Source organism: Numida meleagris, chromosome 1 (assembly GCF_002078875.1).
Source record: "Numida meleagris isolate 19003 breed g44 Domestic line chromosome 1, NumMel1.0, whole genome shotgun sequence".
In the NCBI taxonomy this organism is placed as follows: Eukaryota; Metazoa; Chordata; class Aves; order Galliformes; family Numididae; genus Numida; species Numida meleagris.
The window spans coordinates 6581193-6604035 of record NC_034409.1 but is presented as its reverse complement, the minus strand read 5'-3'; the positions used below and the strand labels follow the sequence as shown (position 1 = coordinate 6604035).

Below are 22843 nucleotides of genomic sequence, written 5' to 3'. Positions count from 1 at the left end.
ACCTTTTTTGTAGGTTCCTGTACCACTTGGAAGAGGAAGTTGTAGCATTAATGTTTTTATCATGATACCTCCTAAGTCCAGTGCTTTAGGTAGCCTTTATAATGCCTTTCTGACTGACCTGCAGCCCTTTTCCAAACTCATGCCATCCATGAGCCCTCCACTCCACATTTTTTCTCTTAATGTCCTCTCTTGTGCCTAGAAATAGTCGAAACCTTATCAATTTCAAAATGCTGGCAGCCATTCCAGATTGCAGAACTAAACAGGAAATCAGTGTCTCTGATACTTATCAGCTGCTGGTTTGACAGAGTTGGAATTAAGAGAAAGACAACTATTTTCTAATGATTTCTACCGACTCATCTCAGATCCCTCATTTACTTGTGTTTAGCAAGGCCAAGATATCCACCCATTTAAAACTTAAACCTGCTTAAAACTTATTTAAAGCAATCTCACTTTTTATAAAATGAGCTGGTTAATTCAAGAAGCATTAACAAGATGGCTCTGTACCAAGCAGAGCTGCCCCATCCTTTCACTCTTTTTGCCAGTCCTGGACTTCACTGGACTTCATCTGCTGCCATCTCCTGTTAGTTTCAGCTGTGTTATTGATATCAGAGACTTGGAGCACAGATCTGCTTTTCCTAACTACAGCAAGTACTATTTTGGTATCTGAATAACACATAATTGCAATAAATAATTGTTACAGATATTTCAAGGGTTGCATTTTTACAGAGTGGATTCTTTCCCAGAGTTTCATTTAGGGGATCACAATTTGAAACTTGCACTTATCTTGATAGTTTGAAACCACAAAAAGCTTTATTACATTCCTATTTTAGCCATCGTGGTATGTTTGTGCTAACAGATATTTCACAGCAGGTGTTCCTCATATACCATATTTTATGAGTCATTTTAACAACAGATAAGCTACTGACAAACACTTGCAAACAAAAAGAAAGAAAAAGAGCTAGTCTTTGCTCCCAAAATACTGCTGAAGGATATTTGTTTGATCTAAATTCATCATATCCTTAAATAAACTCCCAAAGCAATTTGTAGATTAATCTGCTTTCCAATTACAATATGTCATGTTTTATTATGGGAACTTTTTAAGAAAACTAATCTTTTAAAATAAGAAAAACCATTATTACATTCCAAGAGTTACAGCATTCCTTTAAAAGATAGCTAGGAATATTAAGAGTTCACACAATGGAGTATCTGAATTAAAAAGAATGGGACCTTCAACCAAAGCCTCTCTTGGAAAAAAGATGTCCAAAGTTATTTCCAACAAATTGGATTTGGGAGAGAGCTAGTCATTAAAAAACTAAAGAGCACTTCTATACTGAAGTGCTGTGGAACTCCGATAATAAGAGAATATTTTATGTGTTCAGAGTAAGAGTAGGAAATGAATGGAAGTGTGGGCAGCACATGAAGACTGTAGGAGACAGGAGACTAACCAGTGTCTCTCTGTGAAACAAAAATCAAAATATTATTTGGGACTTTCAGGACTAGACATCACAATGCCAAAGAGGAAATAGTGATTGTGGATGTTAGTGCATATTTTCATCCAGCAGATTCAAGGTTTTGCTTCAAAATGTGTCAACCCAACACATTTTTTATGTATTTCTACCTTCTGTTATGTCGTTCAAAGAGCGTATCATATGATGGCCATTCCTGGCAGAGGAGTTCGGGACTAAGTCAAATTCCTTGTAGCAGTAAGGTGTGGAAAAGCACAGGATTCCATGGGAACAGCCCTCACACAGCAAAAAGATTAACACTGGGAGTAAATAATGCATTAAATTTAACATTGTATTCAAAATTCAAAATATATATATGCATCTTTGTGGCTCATGACTCCTCTGATGTTCATTCAGCCTTTATATAATTTGACCTATTTTGCCAAATTCCAGTATCAGTATGTGAGGACAACTCAATGCTACAGCACCAACACTCAAAACAACCCCTGTTTCTAGCATCCTTCCAAAAACTAAATCAAAAATGTTGTTTTATTCACCATTTTTTTAGTTTAACTTTCAGCTTTCTTCTGACATTTGTATTTTTTTTCTAATGTTTCCTACTAATTTCTTATTTAAGATGGCTAAAGACAGAGCTGTTTAGCTGTATATTATGAAATCCTGGCCTTTCTGCTTATCCTAATGACATTTTAAAATATAAAAAGAAAACAATTTAGAAATAATGCTTGCTTGTTTTCATTGCAATTGTTGTGGTGGTGGGTTTTTTTTTGTTGTTGTTGTTGTTTTTTTTTTTTTTTTTTTTTTTTACCAGAAAAGCTGAGGTCTTCTGATATAATAACATGCTGCAGTTGAAAGCATGGCTATCTTAAAATGACATTGGTACACAATGTTCCTTAGAAGAATTCTTGCTGTGAAAAAAGTCTCCAGAAACACTGGACTAAATAGCACGATGGGAAATCATTCAACACTCCCACACAATTTATTTTAATTAATAATTTTTAATTAAGAGCAAATGTAGCACAGCAAACCTGCAAGATAGTGTGCAACAGCAAGCACTTACATCCCAGCTGAGATGAGCTTTTTGTCTTAATGCAGTGTTCCAGATTTTAATGAATGACTTTTTCCCCAAATCATGCATGCAAATGCCTGTTGAGTCTAACAGCATTGACTGCAAGAGTTCTTACAAAAATCAGTTACAGTGGAAGGATATGTAACCCTCAAAGCATCCTTCTTATGGTTAATCCTTATGGAAACATCCATCCTGAGGTAAGGCTGGACTTACATGCATTAGACTTGCATAATTACACAACCTTCATTAACACTGACTGGAACACTAGGTCAAGTTGTGGTCATACCTTGAGGTCCCTGTGGACAATGCCCATTCGGTGCAGGTAGTAGACTGCGTCCAGGACCTGCCGGATCAGGGTGCTGGCATCCTTCTCGGTGTAGAACCCTTTCTCAACGATACGGTCGAAAAGCTCTCCCCCAGATACTCTAAAAAACACAATGGCATGTAGAAGCATGAGGATGTGCTTTGTAATGTGCTTTATACCTCCCTAAAGAATAGCCACGGACACGTAGTAGCCACAGACAGTTCAAACACACGTCTGGAGCTCTGGGGACTCTTCCACTGTCCCAACAAGCATTTGGTTGTTTCCTCAAAATCCAAGGGCAGGTTTCTACCTCGGAGACCAGAGGAGTAGCAAAGGGAAAAAAGGAGGGGAGGGGAGGGGAGGGGAAGGGAGTGGAGGGGAGGGGAGGGGAGACGGAGACGGGGACGGAGATGGAGAGGGGAGGATAGAGTAAGGGAGGGGAGGGGAGAGGACTAAACCAGAAATGACCATGCTATAAAAGAAAACCATCCCCTACGAGAGAGTTGTCAAAAACATACTAGAACTTGCAGAAGGAAATCTTAACTTTCTACCTCAGTTAAGAGTCAGGGTGAGCAGACACACTGGTGGTTGGAACTAGATGATCTTAAAGGTCCCTTCCAACCCAAACCATTCTGTGATTCTATTTACACTGGTTTCCATGCTGTGATATCTTGATATCTTGCTATCTTGAATTCACCTAGTATTGATGAATAAGTAGTACTGGTGAATTCAGCTTGTCCTTGCCTCCTGGTGCCCACTGAAGACTGTCAGGCTTCCCTCTAGTACAAGCCCTTGGAAGTCATCTTTTGAATTGCAGAACATGGCCTTGTTTTTGTCCTGGAGGAACAACCCTTTACCCATAGGTGTGTGAAATGTATACTGTAGTCACTGCCAGTATCCACAGAGCATGAGTAAATTAGCATTTACCCATACACAGAATCATAGGCTAATAGAATATCCTGTGTAGGAAGGGACACACAGGAATCATCGAGTCCAACTCCTGGCTCCACACAGCACTGCCCCAAATCCAAACCCTACATCTTGAGATCATTGTGCAAATGATCCCAGAGCTCTGGCAGCTCAGGGCTGTGCCTACTGCCCTGGGCAGCCTGTTCCATGCCCACTGCCATCAGAGAGGGACAGTCCCTTCCCTCACCCATGACAGTGCTGGGCCTGGTGTACCCCAGGGTATGGTTGGCCCTTTTGCCTCAGGGCACACTGCTGACTCAGATTCAGTTTGCCTAGCCAGAAGCCTTTTGATCCCTTTTGATCCCTGATCCCTTTCTGTGGGGCTGCTCTCCAGTATCTCATCCTCCAGTTTGTACATATAGCCAGGGTTTTCCCAGGTGCAACATCCAGCACTTGCTCTTTAAACTTCATGTGATTGGCCATTACCCAGTCCTCTAATTTGTCAAGATCTCTCTGCAAGACCTATACAATACATGTATGTTCATTTATCAGCAGCCACAAATCCTTTAGTCAAATGAGTCTTACTTGAGCACAGCCTCTGCCTGGCACTGATAGCAGGCAGTTATTGATGAAGGAGCACAGATTATGAGCGCAATTAATCACCAGATGACACAGATGGGAAAAGGATTCCACTACTCAAAGAGGAAAGAAAATAAAACCTTGACATCCCACTATTTAACGTCTTCTATATTATGCTTCTCCTCTGCCCTGCTAGAAATAACACGTTCTGAACTCAATCTTAAATAAAGAATGGACACATTAAAACTCCCTGGAGGAATATTAGGGGAAACAAAAGAGGAAAGAAACGTCTGAGTAATTGAAATAATAAAACTGTCAGCAAAAAAACTGCCCTACTAGGGTAAATAAAAGATTTCCATTTTAACAAGCAAAACCTATTAAAAATAAAATGAATGTGATAGGTTTTTTCAGCAAGTTGCACCACTTAGCATATCATAAATAGCACTGTAAAACTTTCTTTAAAAACAAACCCAATAAAGGGAAGTAATAAATGATTACAGTCATTAAATACATATGGACTGGGAGTTTGCCATTACACAAACACTAGGTAATTCAGCCACAGCCAGTCCAGGCAATAATCTGCTTGAAAAATGCCATGAAGTCACTTCCTAGGGAAGTTTGGAACCTGAGTGGAGGAGAAAGTTACCACTGAAAATGAGCAAGTTCAACTTTAGAATTGAAAAACAATCTGGGAAAAAAAACAACAACACAACAATTAACAACAGATAATCCCCCCTATTAAGTACAAGGCAAACAAACCAAATAGTCTGCTAAAATACTGACATTAAACTGAAGTTCTCCTGTAATGGTGAGGCTCCCCACAACCTGAAGGTCCCTCAGGAGAGCCATGACATTTTCAGTGGGGCTTAATGCCCACTGCTTGCAGAGAAGGGCCAGTGTAGCTATGCCAGGCTGACAGTGGGGCTGGGAAAGCCCTAGTATTGTATCAAATTTGAGAGCCCATGAGTCTCAGCAGAGCAGGGAAAGAGGCACTGTGAGTGGAGGATGCCCCAAGTGCCATCACACAACAGACTGCTCTGACAGCACACCCTGAACCCCACATGGGAAACCTTGAATTAGAAACCTTTCTTACCTAGTTTTGTAGAACCATAGAATCATTGAGGTTGGAAAGACCACTGAGATCATCTAGGCCAACCATCAACGCATCCCCACCATGCCCACTAAACCATGGCCCTCAGTGCCTCATCTACCCTTTTCCTAAACACCTGCAGGGAAGGTGACTCCACCGCCTCCCTGGGTTTCTCGCAAAAGGAGTTGTACCATGTGCACATAGATATGATTATACCTATATAGATGCACAGGATGTTGCTTCAACCCCCTCTTAGCCCTACACCCTTTGCATGCCCGATAACAACATGACAGGCCTTGCCACAGGAGAACAATCACAATCTCTACCTCACCATTCAGAGAAGACAAATAGTGTTACTGAGTCTGGCTCTTATTAGCTAGCTGTCTTTTTATATGGCCCCCGCAGCTCTTTCGTTTCCCATGGATTGATTGCACTGAAAATTGAGCCCACGCAGTAATTAATATGACTGAACACAGCATATATCCCAATGAAAATGCCATGCCTGCTGTTGTGCAATTTCATACAGTTGCTTTGGTCATATTCGAAAGGACTGCTTCAGTAGATACTGATTTACACCAGGTGCTTTCCTGCTCAAGGACTCTCTCTTTCCACATTCAGAGAGAATGCTTCTGTACACATTCTTCCATTAAAATGACCAAATTCCCCTCCATTCCAGACCCCCCCTTCCCCTTCCCCTTATGCCTCATTCTTTAATCAAAAGCTTTTCTTTGTAAAATTTAGCTCAGTGGATCTACTGTACCCAGGCTCAATCTGTTTATAATTTTCTTTAAACACATGGAAAATATTTTCAACCTCTTAAACGATGCACTGCAAACCAGAGTGTAACCCAAGGACTCCGGGAACCATTGGTGAGCTTGCTTATTCACAGTGTCAACAGCACCCCGGGTACATACAGCGAGTTGAGGGACTCATGATCCCATTTACTTACATAGTGACTCCATGCTATGATGCACTGGATTCGCATTACGTTCGCATTCACCTACAAAGTCTCCCTTGCTATGGACAAGTGTCATGGTTGGGGCTCACCTCCCACGGATGCTTTGCAACACAGCACCCAAAGCCACGGGTGCTGTTTTCCATATGGAGCTTTCATCCATAGGACTGTCCTTCAAAATCAAGTTAACTCAGTCATGTCACTGGGAATGCCTCTCCCTTCATGTGGCCCAAAGACTGCCTTGTCAGGAGCAAGCCAGCAAGAGGCATCTGTGGGAGAACACCTGGACTCTTAGCTCATGGTGGAGTTGTGTCCTGTTAGTCTAAAGCTAGTCTTGATCCCACCCCCTCTGTCCTGCTGAGACAGGACTCAGAATCCCATTCTAACAGACCTGGGCATTTGCAAAGCACTGCTGTAATTTTTTTTGTTTGTTTCAGTCTTTATTATTATTCTGGGATACATTTCTTTTTTTCAGTGGCAGCACTAGCTTTGCAATTTTGAGCAGTGCATGGGAGGCAGAGTGGAAACTGCAAGCAGCAAGAGGAGAATTAAGTCTTTGTCTCAAAGAAATTTAAGACAAAGTTTTCTGAGCAGAAAGAGAAGGGAGGAGGAATTTCTCATTACTGGAAGAGGATTGCTCCTGTCTTGAGGCTGGCACTGACTCATGTGGCTGGACACACTGTCCCAAACAGCACAAGGAACCTTTTTCCCCTGCTGATTTTGATCTTGGTTCCCTGCAAAGAAAAAATCAAAAGAGGAGCAGCCATGTGCGGTTACTTGAAAAGCATTTAACCCTGCGAACAGCTCAAGTGTTATGCTGAGATCCAGAGCACCACTGCAACCACCCAGAGACTGGGACAAAAATCAGCAGAACAGCTGCACTTGCATCTTCTGTATAGGCAATTGTTAGGGCTGCCAGTGTGTGCTGCTCCCTTGGTTCCTGCTTGTCCACCGTACAGTGACTTTTCCATGGTTCACCATGGGGCATGAGGAAAGCCAAGTGCTTGGAGAAGGAGATAAGCTGGGTATCCGCATCCCACATGGGCACCCTGAGCATCTGCCCTGAATGGCTCCAGGAGTGCAGGAAACTATTTTGAAAGATTAATTAAATTGCATAAATATCAGTACTTTTCACATCTACTACAACTTTCACCTGAAGCTATTTCCTGCAATGAGAAAATGGAAATAATGTTTCTACTGGCCTTTAGCACACGTCACAGACCATCAACATGAAGGAGGCCAGAAATAAAAAATATTTCAATTCTACAACTGCAGGAAATAAAGACAGAAGCACTCAGATTTGTCTCAGTGAAACAACCAGGAAATACAGTAAAGTTCCACAAGCCTTACCCTACTAATAAAGATGCATTGCCATCAAAACCCAAAGCTCTGAAGAAGATCAGTAGGACACAGCTTGACCACATGAAACAAGAGATAGTGTTTGCAATTCCAGTGGAGAGACAGAAATGGCACTCTGGTTCATAGGATCATAGAATCATAAAGGTTGGAAAAGACCTTTAAGATCATCAAGTACAACTGTCAACCTATCACCACCATGACAGCATTTACTGGTTTCAGGGTTTCCTGAGATAAAGGCTTTTGGACACAGGATTTCAATAAAGAGACCTCAGGTACTAACCATGCAGATAATGCAAATCTTTTGGGGAACCCAGTCTGTTGCTGGAGTATACAATAGACTCCTAAGTTTCTCTGGTATGGGATTAGCTACAGAAAGTCTGCATAGCTCCAATGAAGGTGAATGAGGGAGTAGAGACAGCTGTTAAAACCAGACCCAACATCTGTTGTTACATTTCCTTTGTTTGTTTGTTTGTTTTTCTGTCTGCATTTGGGGATTTTGCATCTTGTTTATTCCCTATTTGGCATTTAAATGTTAGCTGATATCACCAGCACAGACAATCACACTGTATGTCTCAGGTTAGGACCAGATTCAAGCAGCTTTATGAATGCAAATAGTTTTGTACACCTAAAGGAGCTACCTGGTTATTTGGGCTGTGTGGGCACTGTTGACTGAACACACTATGCAAATCCCAAAAGATGTCACAGTCCCTATTGAAGAGGAAGGAGAGGCCATTTTAACAATGTCCTAATGATTATTAAGGCTCTCTTCAAAGGTTGGTGGTCATCTGTGTCACAAAGCAATTTCTGTATTTTTGTAATTTCTAATTTACAGATGTAACCGAGGGAGAGTTAAGGGGACATTTCAGCATTAGTAGTTCACCTTCAATTTACATTAATCCATTTCACCATCAAGTTCATCATGAAAGAACCAAACTGACAAATGAAAACAATTACTGCTGCAGGTAAGGAGGAATGATGTGATCAACCTTTTTGTGAAGCAACCAATTCCTTTGCAGTGTTATCAGGAAAGCTGAACACGCAAAGTTTCAAAGAAACGCTTTAAAGAAAGATAAAGCATGAAGCAAATCCTTATAATTTAAGGCTCCCAAACTCATAAACATAAACCAAGAATCAATCTGTCTGGATTTCTGGTGTTTTTGCCAGCAGGCAAAGCATCCATGCACCTTGGGCCACTTTGCCAGGTACCTGCCAGACCCTTCCTGCATTGAGGCTATGTGGCAGGGAACAACACTGCATATGTTATCCTTCAGATAAGCAAACACATTAATGAAATAACAAACAAATGGTGGAATTAAAAATATATTAGTCATGTACTGATGGTAAAGTGTTCATGTTAACTTTTCTTTCTTGCTGGTGCCATCTGTGTGTAAAGATAACTCTTCTCATTCATGCACCCCTGCATCCCCCACTGTCATTATGTATAGGAACCCTTCTGCTTTTTTTTAGAAGCTTGAAAAATAACACTGATGGAAATATTGCTTTCATTTCTTTTCCATTTGGCAAAACATCAGTATTTTTTCTTTTTTGTCCCTTTTGGATTGCAGGAGTTGCTCTGGATTGTTTACTGCTTGACAGTTTAATTGCTTTTTACCAAACATCTAACCCTAACCCTAACCCTGAACCCTGCATCCCTAAACCTCTTGGTGGGGACTGGGGGAGTAAATCTCCCCCAACTGTAAGGGCAGAGCAAGTCCGAGACTGCCTCACGGGACTGAATGCATACAAGTCTATGGGGCCAGATGACATGCATCCCAGGGTTCTGGAGGAGATAGCTGAGGTGGTTGCTGAGACGCTCTCCATCATATTTGCAAAGTCTTGGCTGTCAGGTGAGGTCCCGGGTGACAGGAAAAGGGGTCACATCACTCCCATTTATAAGAAAGGGAACAAGGAGGACCTGGGGAACTACAGGCCAGAGAGTCTCACCTCTGTGACTGGGAAGATCATGGAACCAATCCTCCTGGATGACATGCTAGATCACATGAGGAATGAACATGTGATCCAAGACAGCCAGCACCGCTTCACCAGGGAAAGGTCATGCCTAACCAATCTGGTGGCTTTCTATGATGGAGTGACAGCATTGGTGGACAAAGGGAAGGCAACCAATGTCATTTACCTGGACTTGTGCAAGGCCTTTGACATGGTCCCTAACCTCATCCTTATCTCCAAATTGGAGAGATGTGGATTTGACGGGTTGACCACCCAGTGGATAAGGAACTAGGACCTCAACAGACTCAAAAGGTGGGCCTGGGTGAATCTAATGAGGTTCAACACAGCAAAGTGCAAGGTTTTGCTCTTAGGCCAGAGGAATCCCAGGCATACATACAGACTGGGAGGAACAATCCTTGAGAGTAGCCCTGCAGAGAAGGACCTCGGAGTCCTGGTGGATGAAAAACTTAACATGAGCCAGCAGTGTGCTCTTACAGCTCGGAAAGCAAATGGTATCCTGGACTCCGTCAGAAGAGGGGTGGCCAGCAGGGACAGGGAGATGATTGTCCCTCTCTACTCTGCTCTTGTGAGGCCCCATCTGGAGTGCTGCATCCAGGTCTGGGGCCCCCAGTACAAGAAAGACAGGGAGCTGTTGGAGAGGGTCCAGGGGAGGGCCACAAAGATGATCACAGGGCAGGAGCACCTCCCCTACAAAGACAAGCTGAGGGAGCTGGGCTTGTTCAGCCTGGAGAAGAGAAGACTGTGGGGTGACCTCACTGCAGCTTTCCAGTACCTAAGGGGAATCTACAAACAGGAGGGCAGTCAACTCTTTGAAAGGGTAGATGATGGCAGGACAAGGGGAAATGGGTTTAAGTTGAAGGAGGGAAGATTTAGGTTGGATGTGAGGGGAAAGTTCTTTACTATGAGAGTGGTGAGGTGCTGGAACAGGCTGCCCAGACAGGTTGTGGATGCCCCATCCCTGGAGGTGTTCAAGGCTTGGTTGGATGGGGCCCTGGACAGCCTGGTCTAGTATTAGATGTGGAGGTTGGTGGCCCTGCCTGCAGCAGGGGGGCTGGAGCTTGATGATCCTTGAGGTCCCTTCCAACCCAAGCCATTCTATGATTCTATGACCTTACTGATGAACTCAGAGAGTCATAGAATCATTAGGGTTGGTAAAGACCACTAAGATCATCTAGTCCAACAGTCACCACCATGTCCACTAACCATGTCCCTCAGTGTCGTCACATTTACCCTTTTCCTGAAAACCTCCAGGGGCTCTGCCACTTCCCTGGGCAACTACTCAGCAGGAGATTTAAGCAAAAAAAAAAAAAAAAATCCCATCAAAGCTATTCAGAGTTTCCAGGTGGATCCCTCCAGAAATACATGAAGTTCACCTGGCATTTCACAACAGCTCAAGCCATGATCTAGCCTCTGGTGGACAAGTCATTGAAGCACCATCGGGCTGGGCTAGAAGAACTTGTGCAGAAAGGCAGATATATTCCCAGGGGCTCACCGGCATAGTTTATAAATGCAGATCAGGGATGTGAATATAAGGATGATCTCATAAATTAGGAGCAAGAGGGATCTGAGGTCAATATGAAAAGTCAGTAAAATATGGGCAACCAACAACAGTGAATAGCTTACTGGTCAGAAGTTAAACATTCACAGCTTCCTACAATATAAATCAGGAAAAGCACATACCTCAGCCCCTGGGCATGAAGCTGGGAGTGTGAGATGAGATAAGAAAGACTGAAGGGAATGTTTCTAGGAAGTTCTGCCTATGAGTATTAGTTTTCTTTAATGAAGGAATTCTTATTAATACAAATATTTCCATTTTTAAAAATTATTTTGCTTTTAATGGAGGGGTTTTCTGTTTGGCTTTAAACTTCCTCTGCATTGTGAAAATGCATGAGAACCAGAAAGCAAACCTTTCTATTTCACCATTTAAAAGAAAAGAGAAATTGGCTGCCCTCATCTCATTGTTCAAACGATGCAATGCATAAAAAGAAAATGAGTAAACAGATTAATAGATTTTCGACCCAGGAAGGAACATTATGGCTATTCAACCTGACCTCTTGCAAATGTAAGTGTGTAATTAAAATTCTCCTTGCGGCCATATCCTGTGGTGTTAATCAAGCAAGGGCATATATTGGTAAAGACATACTCTGTCCTGCAGAAACTTGCATTATTCAGAATATATCTCAGAAAACTGCACTAGCTTTCACATTTGCAGCACATCATAAAATGTTCAGCTTGACTGATGCAAGGACTTTTCCTTCTTATTGTAGCTTTGAATCATTCACCTTAAAATCTAATAGTAACATAAATATATGCTCCAAAGCCACCAAAGAAAGGACGTAGGATTAGTTTTGTTTTATTTTTCTAGAATATTCTTGTGTGCACATGGTAGAAAGGGATGAATGAGTGTTGGCACGCTCTCCTTTGACAGTACTATTCAAAACAACATTGCTGTGGAATTTATTTTGGAGGGTATATGGCTTCAGCTCTTCATCACTTCTACAGCAGTGGCTACACCAGAGGCAGTGTCTGTACCAACACTTATCCATATATTTTCTCTGCACTGTTCAGGATATGACCCAGCACATTATTGCGTCCAACAGTGCCAACCAGCAATTACCTGGGAATACTGGTGGGAGGCAGTGGCAGAGGGTTCTCCTCACCCTTAGATTCTTTGAAGAAAACTTTGGGTAGAAGTGATTGGTGAGCTTTCAGAATCAAACTGTTCAAAATAATTCTTTTTTTTTCCTGCATTAAAAGTGGTATATGACACTCGCTGAGCAGCTGTAGTAAGGTTGTACTTTGGAGAGCAGACGTCTGTTTCCACTGAGGCAAGACCATAAGTCCATGGAAAGCTCAGCTCAGATTTGCTTAGGGATGTAGCGTTGTTTGGCAATTAAAATCTTTGGAGACAAGATTTTCCTTCACAGAATCCCTATTTTGGAGCTCTTTTAAACTCCATGATTTCTTGAGGTCATTGCTATCTTGTGTTATTCAAAGTGTTATTCTGTAGTCATGTACTCAACACTGAATTCAAAATTCCCCCAGCTCCATCAGTGGTAACAAGTGGGACAGCACTAAAAGTAAGCAAATGACAAATGACCTCAGGTTTTTAAGACTCTTGTGATTAAATCTTACTGAACAACAGTTTACGGCAGCCCTCCAAATGTCACCAGCTATTGCTGTGTCTGTCACCAGCTATTGCACGTATCTGTAGTAAAGCAACCTGCACTGATAAGCCCCCATATTATCTAATACTAAAGAATACCGTAGCAAAGTTTCACACCCCTACCACTCCTTTGAGGTCTGCAACCTCAATGAACGGCAGAAGATGGAGGCAGTGTTAGCAGCTTGATTACACTGGAGTGTGCTCCTTGCCATTTAAGAAAAGGTCTATGGATACGTCCACCGACTGTAGAGGCCACTTTTCTTCATAACTTTGCATTCAATAAAAAGGCAAAACTGAAGCTTGGTGTTGGTGATTTTGTGCCCTATGTATCAGTCAGTGCTTAGATGTCATACATCAGGGGGGTTGGAACTAGATGATCTTTGAGGTCCCTTCCAGCCCAAGCCATTCTATGATTGTATGATTCTATGAATCCTTAAAAACAACAGGAGCACCATGAGTTTCACTGTAAAAAAAACATCATTTGAAGAAATTTTGTCAGAATGTGCACAGCATGCATTAAATCAATCAAAAATTCAGTGTTAAAGAAGCAGTTACTCCTTGCTTCATATATTTCCTTATGTAGGATGTCAGTAAATCAGCCCAAGCACAATCTCTCTGCTCATTGTGTACATATATTTACACATATGTGATTTTGTTGCCTCAGTCTTTCTCACTTTGGTTCTGGAAAACAGAAGAGTAGAGCTCTGTAGAAAAACCACACAAAATATGTTTTCCAGTGTCTGGAACAATGTATTTCCTAACTGCCGTCATGTTCCTCAAGTTCTCCATAAAATAAATGGATGGTAAAAATCTGGAGGATATTCCTCACCTGACAGCAATTTAAAAGTAGGTCAGGTTTCAGCACTAATAGGTTGGGTTTGTTTTCCTTTTGACTTGTTTTCCAGTGGAAACCAACCTCAATGTCCTGCCAGCATTAACTAGGAGGAACAGACCTAAAAATAATGAGAACCAACCTAAGTGAAAATGGATGCCATAAATTATGCAATGAACAGTAAACAATTACGAAATATAAGATGAATGCATTAGGAAGAATTGTTCTAAATACCATAAAAGACCACAGAAAATATACTAAAGCTACTGTCAGCCAGTGCTTAACCAGTCCAGCTTTTCTGTGAATAACACACAGAAATTTTCTTTCTCACAAGTAAGTTTGCAGGCACACATCATTTGTGGAAATAGATGATGTTAAAATAACACTGACTGATACTTGTCTCAGTGCAGAAAGAGCTCTGAAGCCTCTTCTACCACCTGTATCTTATGTAAATTCTATTTTTACCTAGTTTTTCTGTTGGATACATACAGAATATGAGTTGTTCCACTGTTCTAGATGAGCACAAGAGAGGAAAATCTAATTCAAAATAAAGAAAAGCAGTCAACTTGTCAAGATGTATTGTTGCAAAAATTAACTTTCCAAACAGTGAGCAGAAACAATATACAGGAAGCTATATATTAAACCAAAATGACCAGCATAATACAAAACTATATAGGTATTATTTTATCAAACTGTTAAAACTGTATTTATATACATGAAAAAGTTATTAATGTGCTCTTCAGCTTTTGAGAAAGTGAAGAAACTTGCATGGTGCATCAATAAAGAAAACCACAAAATTCTAGTTGGTTATAGTGAAATGTTAAGAAATCTGATACTGTTAAGTATCTGAAGGTAATGCGAGGAAAACCCCATTCCATTGTATATGCACAACTTTGGGATATACAATAATAAAAATCAGGAAAGAAACTATAGAGTTCTTTGAAATGCTCTGTGACCACAAGAAAGCAAGTAGAAGGTTTGGGAGAAAACTAAAGAAGAAAATAATTTCTGCCTGTAACACCCACATGTTCAATGTTTTGACAAATTTCATCTCACTCAGTGCTGCAAGTCTACATATTAAACACCTGTAAGTGAGCTGCTACCCTTGGCTCTTTCAGCCAACGCAAAGAAGGAGGAATTTCTACAGTGTGATGCTGCTAGGTTCATATTCCATCACGTGTCAAACAGAAACGTCCATCTCTGTGTCTGTCTGCACAAATCTCACCTTGATGATCTTTACGAAAAAAAAGCCCTAAAGATGCTTTGGTCATCTCATCAAGGAAAAGTATAATCAAAGTGGGAAAGCAGAGAGAAGAAATAAAATGGGACCATCCTACATCTCCATGAAAAGATAGGACAAATTCACAAAGAGATGACAGAGAAAATAAGATAGAGCTCTACCAACTAATTCGAGGAATGGAAGATGAAAACGAGAGCCATAAGGAATTATTTTGCACCACATATGAGAAATGGGGGACCTAGTGGAATTAGCAAGTGGCAGACTTAAGGCAGAAACCTGTGTCATTGGAGGAGTAATCCTGGAAGAGATAAATCTTTGGTATGACCCAATAAAACATTGCTCATGTTCTTATGTTTGTGCTCATCAAATTAATTATTGAATTATTCAGTCAACTTTGGCCTCAATGTGCATACCTACATTAAGGGAGTCTTTTGATTCACTCATTTAAAATCAAATATGACAGATTCATAGATTTTAAATCCATTATGATAATCCAATCTGAGCTCAGACAAAGCAAAGACAGTACAATTTTTGCCGTAGATCCATAGCTCCTGGCTGGACAAAGGACTATCATTTAGCAGAGTATCCAGGCTTAACTTGGAATATACCATTAATCCCTTGTCTGCTTTATCCAGCAGTTAATTACACACACTGACAAATTACATTAAGTTTCCTTCCAACGATAATTTCTGATGTGCTGTCATTGGATCTCTTTCAAAATGGACTATAGGCTCTTTAGACATTTTAAAGCAACCTTACTCTTTTTAGGTTTTCCTACTCCTCTCTGATATTTCTCTCCAAAAATGGTATTCAGCAGTGGATTTCACAGCCTCTGCTAAGTGCTGCTGAGAACCTGAATGTATATACAGTGATGCTCAGTTCTGGTCCTCCATGTGGAAATTTACAATACCATGTTGAGTATCTTCACTTACATCCATATCAATAATGCTTTGGGCATTTCTGGACAGGATACAGAGCAGTACTAAGTATTTGTATTTCAATACTGCACTGAGTATAACCTAAATAAAATATATATGTCTCCAATTACAACTCTCTTCCGAACATCATTTGTTCAGTCCTACACCTTACTGTACCTCATAACATTTACCTCACTGCTGTTCAATCTAAATATCCCCATTTTCTAGACCAGATAATGAATTTTTCCTATTTTGAGTGAGATTCCAAACTGAATCCATAAGCTCCATATTTACTTGCAGCTTGACAGCTGCCTCCTCCCACTAAAACAGTGAATTTCCAAGCTGTGCCCTTTGCACAGATAAGGCGCAGTAGGGGCCAGGAGGACCTGCTGATTTATTGTGCTTTGGTTGGTGGGTGGGCAGCTCAGATATTCTTTTAGAGCCTCAAGAAAAGATTTATGATGCAGATGCACAAAAGGGATGTATTCTTAAAAAAAAAAAAAAAAAGCATCTGGTCCTAATTGTTTGATTAAAAAAACCACCCCACTCTGACAAAAAAACCCTCAAGTTGATCATGTGTTCCACCAAGGAGCTATTTCTGCTCTTCAGTTACCCTGGGATGAGCTCCTCAAGGAGACTCTGACCATGGTGCCTCCCGCAGGACATGGGAGGAAAGAAGTGCCATCAATGGCTAACAAAGCCTTGGGCTAAACTGACCAACAACCAGAAAGGATGGCCTCCAAAATGCTGGGAAATCACCAAGGGAAAACAGCTGGGCATGGAGAAGAAAGGATGATTATTGGAACAGGCTGTCCAGAGAGGCAGTGGAGTCACCATCCCTGGAGGTTTTCAAGAAAAGGTTAGAGGTGGCACTGAGTGACATGGTCTAGAGCAGCCATAGACATGCCTGCAGACATAGATATGTCTGGTTGGACTAGATGATCTTAGTGGTATCTCCAATCTTAATGATTCTATGTTTCCATGAACCTGCCAACGTCCTGTGCCTGCTTAGTCCATTCTGTCTACTCAGCACTGTAGACCCAAACCAGGTGCCACAGTCACAAATTTATTTTCATCCTGTGTAATCACTGAATTTACTGTCTTCTGAAAGGCTACTCCTGTCAGGAAAGCATTTGTTGGAAAATAAAGTAGGAGCCCAGTACACAAAAGAGAAAGTTTCCAGAATGTTCTACATAAAATAAATGTGCCCTGGGCTTATTTTAATAATTCTTCAATTATTGCCTTACTGGTGGCTGATTTAGTCCAGGCCATTGAGATGTTTCTAATGGAAATCATCAATTTATCATGGAGATGAATTCCAAGAATCTAATCATACAAATGAAAACAGACACATGTTCGTGCTTCTAATGAGGACTCCAGCAGCAGACAGAGGATTTTATATATCTGTTATTTTTAAAGGTAGCTATTTGCTCCTGCCTCTTAACGATTTGGGCTGGCCTACTGCCAGGCCTTCTGGTTTTTACTGGGACTGTCCCATGGCCTTGGGAGAGATTGTAAATATCCGCTTCTACATTATTGCTCCAAGGCTGCTCTCCATTCTAACACTTCACAGTTGCCTTGACATGGAAAACAAGAGTCTCTGGCTAATTCTTCGTTAATCAACATGAGTAGCCCCACAATAATTCTATTTTTAAGCCAGGAGAGCAAACCAATGCCAATAAGCAAAAGTGGTTTAGGAGTTTGTATTACCGTCACTTTGTTTATTTCCCTAATATGTTTCAATAGGTAAATCTGTGGCAAGATGTAAAATCTGATGGTTGAAAGAAACTAAGCTGTAACTGATACAAAAAAAAAAATAAGCTTTGATGGAAAAAATGGAAAAAAAAAAAAAAAAAAAGGTGCACCAGCTTCTCTCAGATGTAGGAACTGCAGGAACCACATGCAGAACCAAAAGCCCAATAGAGTACAGTTCAAAGCCTGTTCTCCACCATACAGCTGGGTCATCTTCTCAAGATCCAGCCACCAGCACAGCACACCAGTGGTGCTGGGGCAGGACACAGTGACACTCACATCCATCTCACATGAAATCAACATGAAAAAATCCCTCTCTCAGGTGCAAGATCCCAAAAGCTGGGAAACATCATCCCAAAGCAGAGTGGGTGAAGAGTGAGGACCTAAACTATTTCTCCCAGCCCTCAGTGCATTTGACAGGGCTATCCCAAAGTCTCAGAAAAACTTGATACCTCCTACTCTTTGCTGTGTCCCATACAGTTCTGCCTTGAACTCTACCTACTGGAGACCACAAAGAATATAATTCCCCCACGTCTCGTGTTTCATACTTAAACTGCCTTACAAATCCCATTCATGAACAGGCTCCAAGCAAAAACACAAGCTGTAAAACTGCATCAGCTTCAGACTAGAAACATGGAACTGTCCCCTCAGCAAGCCTTGCTGCTTGCTCCATGGCAGAATGTGACCCAGGAGCATTCTTTCTGCCAGGCATGTTGGCCATGGACAAAGTTTAAGCCAACACACGCAGTTTTGGATCTTATCCCACCTGTGGGGGACACAAACAATTGTGCTAAAGGAGACTGAGCTCTTCGATGAGACAAGAGGTAATGGCCTTAAATTGCTCCAGGGGAGTTTCAGGTTGGATATTAGTGAAAAACTTCTTCTCAGAAAAAGTGATGACATATTGGCACAGGCTGCCCAGGGAGGTGGTGGAGTCACCATCCCAAGAGGTGTTCAAGAAAAGGGCAAACGTGGCACTGAGGAACATGCTCAGTGGGCATGGTGGGGATGGGTTGATGATTGGACTAGATATCTTAGGGATCTTTTCCAACCTTAATGTTTCTATGATTCTATGAATCTATGCTCTGAAGTGCCACCACAATGGCTCAGGGCATTTCATAGGAAATCCATTAGCATTTACTTGCTGTCTACTTCATTTGGCCAGTGTAAGATCTGATAATGTCCTGGATATTCCGGCTGGTAAAACAACATGACCATATCATTTCACGCATTCAGCTGTGATTTAAAAAATAAGGCTTAAACTTCCTTTTCTGTTCTATAGTCATACTCCTAAGTGTCAATCCAGACTCCTTAGCATCTTTTGCACGTTATAAACACAATTTTGTGAAAATTAAAATCAAAATTTCCTCCTCCATCCCAAGCCAAAACTAAATCAATGATTAGATCAAGTCCAATGTGAAAATTAAAATCAGAAGTTCCTCCACTGTCTCAGGCCTAAACTAAACTAATCATTAGATCAAATCAAATCCAAACAACAATCTAGCAAATACAGCTCTCACTGTGCTCCTAGGCTGTGTGATTTATATACAGACTGAGAATGCCAGGAAGCTGAGAAAACAGCTGGATATTTACATTTTTTTTCACTAATATGGTAGTCAGAGCACATTACAAAACTTAATAGACAAAATGAAGCAGAGACTGCAACCGCAGGTCTCACAAGTCCTGTACAGTGATCCTGAGTGCTCAGCATTCAGCAACAGACATGTAATGGGCAAACACTGTGTAAAACAGGCCCAGAGGTTGCATTGATTACAGCAGTGGAGTATTTCACACAAATAGCGTTAATGTGGGGCATGACAAGGAAGTAAGTCTGCAGCCTGTGTGACCAGCAAGGAGGGAGGTTATGAAGGGCAAGGCATGGTAGTGATACAACTCACAATTTGTTTGGAGTAAAATTACTCTATGTGGCACAAAGTGTATCTATTAGGAAGCTGATCGGTAGTAGCTGCTCCAATTACTGTCTTCTACAGGCAAGATCTGGGAATCATGGGACTAAAACCCCAATGCACTTTGCCATACAATGATGCTATTTTAGCTTTCAAAGATTCTGTGCTTTACACATGCCTACAATGCAAGGGAAAGCCTTTTCCACAGTTGCTTTCCCGCACTTAGGAGCCTGCGTGATGATGTATGTGTATGAGGGCAAACATATCTGTGCAACTTGTTATCTGCAATTCTGAGGCTGAAGACAGAGGAAGCAGTAACAAAAATCAGGACATTCAGCCCCGGCAGTGCCAGAGAGGTTCTGTGTCCCCATGAGCTGGTGCAGTCAAATCAACAAACTGCTGTTATGTTGGCCTGAAGGAAAAGACCAAAGAAAAGGGCTGAAAAGCCCAGTAGCCACCGTCAGATGATCTGACCACTCAGCTGATCTTCCAGTTGCCTGCTAAGAAAGCATCACAGAATCACGGGATGGCTGATGTAAGAAAGGACCTCTGAGTCCATCTGGTCCAACCCCTTGACAGTTTGTCTCCTCAACTTCTGTGGGCAGGGAGGTGCAAGATGTACAGGACCATCATGTTACCCCATGAACCCAAGAGCATGGCAAGGCAAGAATCATAGAATCACAGAATGGCTTGGGTTGGAAAAGACCTCAAAGATCAACTAGTTCCAACCCCCTGCCACGAGCAGGGTTGCCGACCACTAAACCAGTCACTAGATCAGTGCTCCAAGCCAGGGGATTGGGTTATTAGCTTTGTTCTGCCACTGATTTCCCATGTGACCTCAGGCAAGTCACAGAAGAATGAGTCTAAAATGGGACTTAGGCGCCTAGAGGGGGATGGGACATCTGTGATCACACATGTGGTTTGGATAACCCAGGTACTTCTGTTCCCAACAGGTCAGGACTTGCCATGCAGCTAAGTGCAAGAACTGAAGCTCTTGGGATGTAGGGAACAAACTCCGTTCTCTGCTCCAACTGGAAGGGAAGAGAGGGGGCTTCAAGCCAATGTCTCCAGCTTCTGCAAAGTGCTCCAAACCACAGGGTGTTTTCCATACCTCCATTTGAAAATGTTCCGCTTCTCAGAAACTAACTCAAGACTCCCCCAGTGCCGTAACACTTACTCAGCATTGTGACTGCATTATTGATGCTAAAGTCACAGAGCGGTAACAAGGTCCATTAAAATGAACGTCAGTTGTTCCCTTCACCTTATCATGGAGCCAAATTCATTCTACTAAGAAATATGTTTGTCCTGTTGTGCTTTCAGTAGGTGGTAATCTTATCCCATGTCTTCCACCACCTCAGAAATCCCCAAGCCAACACTGGTCTTGCACAGATAGTGCATTCACCCCCCCAGCAGGCAACCAGGTGTACTTAGGTCAGTGGAAGAAGCTATTCATTTTTATTCATTTGCTATAGGCAGGCATGGAAAATAGATTTCATGGTGATGATTTATAAAGTGCTTTTAGAAAATCTTCAAATATTAAGTTATAACTAGGTATGAACATTCAGAGCCACTGCTGCAAATGTTCTCCTGCTCTCACAGCATTATTTATGCTGCTCTGGTTGCAAGAATGCAGCTCCCTGCTCTGGCTGCACAGCCCCATGCCAGGGCTGACCCGCCTCAGCGTCACAGATGTCTGTTTTCTATTTGCTCATGGTATTCCCTGTGCAATATTAAAATGTCATCAATTCAGCCTAACAGGGCAGGGAAAGGCCTTAGTCAACCATTTAACAGCTAAGTAAAACATATGGCAAATGCATATCAGTCCAGGGACTGCATTAAAAGTTTAAGGGTTCAATTAAGAGGAATCTTTCTGGTATGTTCTCTGGAGGTTAGGAAAACAGAATTGCCAAATGTTTCCCCCTGGCCTCGTGGCTGTTAAACACCGGTCTGAACCCCTTGTTAAAGTGGTTTTTTGTTAAACTGCCATGCCAGTACGTAAAAGCCCCTCTGTATAATACCCAGTTAAAATAAACTACTTCTTGGGAAAGTGGAGTCGACATTTTTATGATTTAGGTCCTTTTTTACAGTTGTTATCATCACGCTGGTCTCATGATCATGGTCAGCACCTGAGCACTGAAGGTGCCCAACACACAAGGACACATGTGGTGTCCTAGTGCTCCCCACTCCCCCAGTGCTCTGGGACAGGAGGACACAGTTCTCCCAGCACATGCCCTGTGCTGGCAGGTGAGCCACCAACCAAATTTTCATACGCATATTGAAAGTATCAGTGAGATTGGTGAGGTCTGGATGCAGACAACAGGCATTGACTCTCCTGACTTCAAACAGGCTTTGAATTTGGCCCTAAAGTCTTCAGGTAGTAGATAAAACATGGGAGAAAGCTGTGGTCCCACAATACTCTGCAGGTCCAAGGGGAATGCAGCCACCTATAAAACGCACAGCAAGTGGTTCAGACCCAAACTGCCACTGCTCTCAGGAGCAGCACAATACCAAAACGGAGACTCACAAAGAATTCTCTTTTTTTGTGCTTATTTTCTTTCATTGGGTACAAATAAATCCAAGCATTAAAAATATTTTTAAGCAAAAGCCATGCTGAGAACAGATTGTGGGGCGCACTGTGAAATTGACCAATGATGCAGCTATTAATGGTCTATATTAAACAAATAAAACACTCCAGTGTATGCCATGGAGTCTACAGATTATTCTCACAACTATGCAAATTTCTTCATGTTTTAGCTTTGGGGCATTGTTTAAAATTTACTCTAGCACTGTTTTCAAGAAAAATCAATTTATTCCACCCAAGTGGAGATTTAAGACATCAGGGAGCCACCTGGTGGTTTGATTGCCTTCTAATTAAAATTCACCCCTTGGGCTCTTGACTTCCTCCGATTCTGAGCTAAACTGGCCAGCCCGCAGCATAAATACAGAGGAATTGAGCATCGTAAGATGTGTGAAAATAAAATGTAAGTGTGCAACATTTCAGACAAGATTTTCCCACTCTGTAAATGTGAGCTCTCCCAAAACAAACAAACAAACAAAAAAAACCCATGATGTGTATACTGACTTTTTTTTTTTGAAATGATGAATCTTTTGAAAATCTTGAAAAGTGGAGTACAGTTTCACAAAAAAAACCCTCTATGATATAAAAAGAAAAGCAGTGCATTAAGGAAATTTATATTGCATTGCTATGTAATCAATAGGCTTTGTTTTGAAGGAAACTTCAACATGTTTCCCCAGGACTTTATACATTTTAGAAAGAGAAAAATATCTGGAACATTGGAAATACAGGAAAAAAGAAAAAGAAAAGAAGAGAAG

The 22843-nt window shown here is 41.6% G+C and overlaps 1 protein-coding gene across 1 annotated transcript in view; it reads right to left on the bottom strand.

Moving 5' to 3' along the window:
• Positions 1 to 22843, bottom strand: part of CAMK1D (calcium/calmodulin dependent protein kinase ID) — a 228886-nt gene that overhangs the window by 44650 nt on the left and 161393 nt on the right. The window contains exon 4 of the mRNA XM_021384390.1: positions 2819 to 2957. Within this exon, the coding sequence (XP_021240065.1) occupies positions 2819 to 2957 (139 nt within the window). The remainder of the gene's footprint in view (positions 1 to 2818; positions 2958 to 22843) is intronic.